General features: G+C 44.3%; 1 protein-coding gene across 1 annotated transcript in view; it reads right to left on the bottom strand.

The window, feature by feature from the left end:
* Positions 1 to 4,298: 4,298 nt before the first annotated feature.
* The window catches only part of MKX (mohawk homeobox), a 99,974-nt gene continuing 98,272 nt past the window's right edge, over positions 4,299 to 6,000 (bottom strand). The window contains exons 5-6 of the mRNA XM_075550805.1: positions 5,373 to 5,406; positions 4,299 to 5,266 (exon numbers count right to left, since the gene is read on the bottom strand). Of these exons, the coding sequence (XP_075406920.1) occupies positions 5,080 to 5,266; positions 5,373 to 5,406 (221 nt within the window). The 3' untranslated portion in view covers positions 4,299 to 5,079. The remainder of the gene's footprint in view (positions 5,267 to 5,372; positions 5,407 to 6,000) is intronic.

The raw sequence follows: 6,000 nt of genomic DNA, 5'->3' as shown, positions 1-6,000 counted from the left end.
ACCTATGGGCTCCAAGTGGTCCTGGCTGAGACAGTGGCGGGGCCAAGGTCAAGCCCCAGAAGGCTTCCACTGAGGTAAGCCAAAAGCCCCCAGCCCTTCAAAACTCCATGGGTCTGTGCCTACTTATCTTTATGATGCTCCTCCTGCGTTCCAGCAGCTTTGAATTTCCCTCTAAGCAACTCTCCTGGGCTGGATTCTGCGGAGCCCCCTGGTCTGTGTCCCTCCGTCGCAGTCTTCGCATATGTAATCTGCTGGCTTTTTACTCACTGTGAAACCTTCATCTGGTCTTTTTTGGGACTTGAGTCAGCAGCCTGTGCTATTGATGACATCTTCCATACCAGTTAAAATTTTCTATAATTGGCAGATGTTACATTTACAATTTTAAAAAACATATTTTGTTTGTGCTTACAGTCAAGAATATAAGTCTGGTTTTACTCATAATAGTCAAATTTCCAGAACCTAGCTGTGGGGTAAAGTTTGCTTCAGAAGACTTATTGAGAAAATTTTTACAGGGCATGAATCTCCCATGTGGCTATTGTGTAAAGATCTGAAAACATAGGGGCTTGTTTTTTTCCCCTCAAACTCAAAAATCTCAAAGTATACTATGGCAGATACACACACCCCCAGTGCAAAATTTTTAATCCATTTCTAAGAAGGGTCTCAAAACTAGTAAATGGTGAATTTAGGATTATATCCCAAGGGTTATGACAGTCAACCGATTCATTATGATCGTGATAATTCTTATAATGGTGTTACAGTTCCATGGCTCTCTGAATGCTTGCAAGGGCTCATAAATATGCATTTGACAAAATCTAGGTCTTACATACTTCACGGGCCATTTGGGACACAGTGATAACCGTTAATGGTTGTGTAGTGCTATGCTGGGTGATGTAAATGATTAATTGCTCCACTAATAGCTTAAAGGTGGGCAGTTCAAAGCCACCCAGGGATGCTTTGGAGAAAGACCTGGTGATCTACTTCCGAAGCCACAGCCTTGAAATCCCTACAGAGCAGGGCTCTCGACACATGGGGTTGCCTGAGCCTGAACGGACGTGGCTGGCCAGTTACAATAGCCTGGTTTAGAAAGCACTTTTGTATCTACTACTTAAGTCCGCACTGCAGGTCTTTATCGATGTCACTTTGCAGACAAATAACTGGGTACCGAGGCCGAAGCGTGTTCCTCAATTCACAGAGGAGGGAAGAGTCCCAAACAGGCTGTCCCAGCCCAGCTCTGACCATTACCAGACCCTGTCTTCCAAACCATCCAGACAGAGGAGAGTCTGGCCTGCGGATCCTTGTTCTCGGTGTTTATTTGCACAATGTTATGCCATGGAGCTGGAAGCTTTTAAAAGCGGCCTACGGCTGTTGCCACTGTTTGTTAAACATTGGTCTTTGGAGCCGGCAGACAATACAGACGGCAGCTTGAGTTCGTAGTCATCTTGAATAGTATCAGGCGGGCTAATTGGAGGAGAAAGCGGTTCTTAGTGTGTCTGAATGAAGGAAACCGTTGTGCACACTGTTGTTTTCATTGGCATGTCCATTCTTACCTTCTGCTGCTTTCGGCTTGTGTCCAGGAAGCTCCGAGAGACGATAATAAAGCAATCTCCCTCTAATCCCGACACTGACTGCCACTGTTTCCCTACAGACTTTCACGTGAGGTAGCTTCCACTTTCCAAGGCACATTGCTCGCCTTTCTGGTGCACATTGTTCCGCGTTCAGTTATGAACTGGGAGGAGGGGAGTTCACATCTACTCAGAGGCACTTGGGAAGAGTTTCACTTAGCTCCGTCTGAAATATCAGCCGCCGAGGGTCCTCCTGAGCACAGTGCTGTTGCCGTGCGTTGAAACTCTTGGCCGCAGCTGGGTGACTTTCTGTCTCTCTTTTGCTCGATTGTGAATTTTCGGGGGAAAGACGAGGCTTTCTCCTCCTGAAACGGGCTCGTCTCAGAAATCCACCGGCTCCGTTCCACCCTGACCACGAGTCGCTGTGGGTTGCAGTGACTCGATGGCAGTGAGTTTGGAGTTTGATTGTGAACTTACCCACTTCTCATGTGCCCTTTACATTTCCTTTTTCTTACGTTCAAGCCCCTAGGGCAGAATTATAATGATGTGTTAATGCCTTTCCTCTACTGGGCCCCTTACTCACTGCCAGGCACAGTGGCGGGCACTCTGTATATTGAATGCTATCTCTAAACATCATAGAAAACTCTACAAGACACAAGACCCCTTTGGCAGATGAAGAGACTGAAGCAGAGAGTGTCTAAAGACGGCACGCAACACACAGCAGCGAGTGGCTGAGCTGGGATGCAGATCGCTCTGCCTCGATTTGTGCAAAGCCCAGACATCCTTTCCGGGACGCGCACAGAGCCAGGGTGCTTACCGCGTTACTACGCGAAAGAAGGCACTTAAGGGAGAGCCACGTTACACGGACGCATTTTAACAGCCAGCCTCACACTCGCTTTTCTCCAGCTCCTACGAGATGGGCTGGTCGTCTCAGGTGATGAAATTCAAACTTAGTCCAAACTCAGCCACGTGCCCCCGCCAATATTTCCTCCCTGTCTTGTCCCTTACCAACCTAATGAGAACTGTAGCACGTAACAGAGTGTTCTGTTCTACTTTACCTCCAGCCGGGCAACTCAAAGGAAAACAACATTCACAGGATCACTGAGGTCTAGAAATTAACTTTTATTTTAAACCTGTCATGGAACCCTGGCAGTTATTAATTTTATTAAAATGATTACATATGGTAAAACAAAGAAGAGAGGTCATGCTATTTCTCTATGACATAAATTAGGAGTTAGACTTTCCGCTGCTGGCTCAGCGTTGTTCAATACTCTTAGAAACGATTGCACGGGGTGGGGGTGGGGGTGGGGTGGGGGTTGTTTTATTTCCAGAACATGTGAGAGCAGCGTGAGAAAAATAAATGAAAGGTAATTGCAAGGATGTGCTAGCTGTAAACCTTCTTGGCGTGCTATATGGGCCGAACTCCAAGTCTGGGTATTAAAACAAAACAAAATCACATGGACAGTGTCCTATATTGGCTTTGCTTTTATCGTTTTCAACGGAACAAATCTGCTGATGGATTCTTCTTTTCAAAAGATGGCACAAAGAAATCGTGACTAATTCGGATACAGAACAGCCAGGACTCAATCATGTGAATGAAAGATATCAAAACAAACGAACAGAAATCAATTTATTAACATATGTAATGCCAGAATAACTTATCATAGTATGAAAAAGAGTGAAGTACGTGTCCTTAGTTTTCATTGGAATGATCACATTATGTTATAAATTGGCTGGTTAAGAGGCCAACGATTTGTATCCTGGATCTGTAATTACTTCAAAGTTTAAAGCAAAAGAACTCCTACTTCATCTGATCATACAGTCATAACATACATATCTTGCATTTTGCTCTTACTGTTATTGCAGACAGCAATTTGGAAAACAAAGTAAATATATATACACACACTCACATACACACACAATATTTTCATAGCAAATTATCTTCATGACTTGAAATAAACCCAATGCTATGTCACATGAAAAAGTGTCCCACAATTGATACCCAGACTGATGTGGTCCGCACATCACTGGAGCAGCCTTCAGTTTTAAAAACATTTTTGCAAAATAAGGAAAACTGTCACCACATGGCTGCACTATTGGCTTTCACACACACCAACAAAAACACTTTCCAGTTTTAAAAAAAAAATTACAAAATAGATTATATTATCTGGGGGGAGGGAGGGAGGGAGAATCCCACCGTAAAAGAATCAACTCCTTGTTGGTTTTCTGTAGCACATATGCTGTCATATTAGCATCTCTGTTGTTTATTCACGTTTCAAGCCTTCCCAAGCTGGTTCGAAGGTGACTGTTTGAGTGAAAATGGTTCTTCCTTCTTGATATTGATGATTCTCACTCCATGACAGTCTCATTCAGAAACAAAATGTTCTTTCTCTTTATGCATGATTCCACTTTTTTTTTTTTTACTGTGATGTCTTCTGTGGCAAAACCCAGAGGCCGTCCAACGTCAGCTTTCCATGTGTTTTAAACGTCACAATGAGCTTTCTGTGTGTGCATGTATGTCACATAAAGATCACCGTTCTTTCATGGTCTTGTTCTCATTGCAACGTAAGCCATCTGTCAGCAACTGTCATTCAAAATGAACCAAATGACAAGTTCTTCGCTATGTCTTATGAGAAACAGTTTCCATGGCCAAAATCACTGAGGTCTACCACAAACAGTTCTGCTTTAAAACTACACTCTTGGTTGTACATGTAATAGTGTTTAAACAGCAACAACAACAACAACAACACTTTGGCCAAACTCAAAAAAACCCAAATTCAGTCTTTGCCAGTGCCAGCAATGCTTGAAACAAACAAACAAACAAACAGTGTTTCCAATCACAACGTGCTCATTGATGATTTTCAACTTTGAAGGAATCTGTTCCTAAATGTACACAGAACCGGGATACATGGTACCTTCCCATTTGGATGCTGGAAACGAGTCAGAGACCCAGGCAGGAAGCATGCATCAAAAACCCCCACTGTCACTCTGCAAAGCACACTGAACAGTTTAAAATGCTGCAGGATTCCATAAAAGAGACATTGCTTTGGGGCTGAACAGATTTCCAAGTTTCAACATGTGAATTCTTGAATACATTTGCAAGGCCTTTCAGTAATTAGGGTTCTCGTCCTGGGATGCTGAGGTCCATCTGGGACGACACACGCAGACTAATGAGCATAATGGCGTGGTCCTCCTGAGGCACAGCTGTTTCCCGATGCCACGTTGCAGCTCAGTCTGGGGAAGCAAGGCACTTACTGTAATGACGATGCAGACACTGGATGCATAGTTTGAGTAGCATAAAATAAGTTAATATTTTTGATTAAAAGGTGTTTTTTTATAAGTTACATGTCTTTTCTAGAAGCAACTAAGTGATCTATATACTTTTTTTAGGATAATTAAAAATACGGATCAGGTGGGAGGGGTTGAGAAAGGAGGCCTTTCCAGCCTTGCAGTGGCTCTCGGGATTCGGCTGCTGGACGAGAGGCTGGCCTCCTGGGCTCTGACAAGCCCCTGTCCCCTAGAAGGGCTGCAGGAGCGGCACTTTGACCGTCTTTACTTCTGCTATGTGGGACGACTTCTGGATGATGCAGCTGGCCGTACCCTGCAGCTTGTCTTTCCCCTGGGCGAGGTTTGTCAGGGCCATGGCAGCGTTGATCTCCTTCCAGTACGTGTCGTCCTTGCTCGGCCCCTTTCTCTTGGCCGCACTGGATATAAGCAGGGCAGGGAAGAAAGCGTCAGATTCACGGCAGGGGGAGCTGACAGTGTCACCCCTCCAAAGGCACAGAGGACATAAAAATAGACACTGCTCACCTGTCACCCTTCCTGGATCCAGTTTCCAGATTGTCTGTAAAGAAAAGCAGAGTCCCAATTACTTCTCTTCCTTCAAAAGGCAACACACACACACACACACACACACACACACACACACACTCACTCACTCACTCACTCTTTCCCCAATACCAAGAATAAAATTTATCAGAAAATATGGCTGAAAACTGAGATGTACTCTGGAGAAAGATAAAGTGGTTCAAGTTAGTGTGAGAAACGAGTCTCTTTTAAAAGGAGTAGGGACAAAGAGGCCTTTTGAGTGCAGGTCATAAAAACATCGGAAGGAGCTCTCAGAGCTGCAGCTGGGTGGTGCAGACCAGGAATGCAGTCGGTGGTGAAAAGAAAGGCTGGAAGTTTGATTCTTCCCAGAGGTACTTTGGAAGTAAGGTCTGGTGATTTACTTCTGAAAACAGTCACTGAAAACATTACAGGTTACCATGCGTCAAGAGTAGACTAGATGGCAATTGTGTGTGTGTGTGCGATCCCCAATGAGATACACAAATTAAAGGTTAATTTATCTTAGAAATTGGACCGTTTTATCAAGAACAAAATGGTCCTGGGCAGGTTCTGCTCATGCTCCACCATTTGCCAACTGTCCACCTTTGACCAG

The sequence above is a fragment of the Tenrec ecaudatus genome, chromosome 5 (genome assembly GCF_050624435.1).
Source record: "Tenrec ecaudatus isolate mTenEca1 chromosome 5, mTenEca1.hap1, whole genome shotgun sequence".
Classification (NCBI taxonomy): Eukaryota; Metazoa; Chordata; class Mammalia; order Afrosoricida; family Tenrecidae; genus Tenrec; species Tenrec ecaudatus.
Note: the sequence above shows the minus strand (reverse complement) of the source record. Positions and strands in the feature narration are given on the sequence as shown.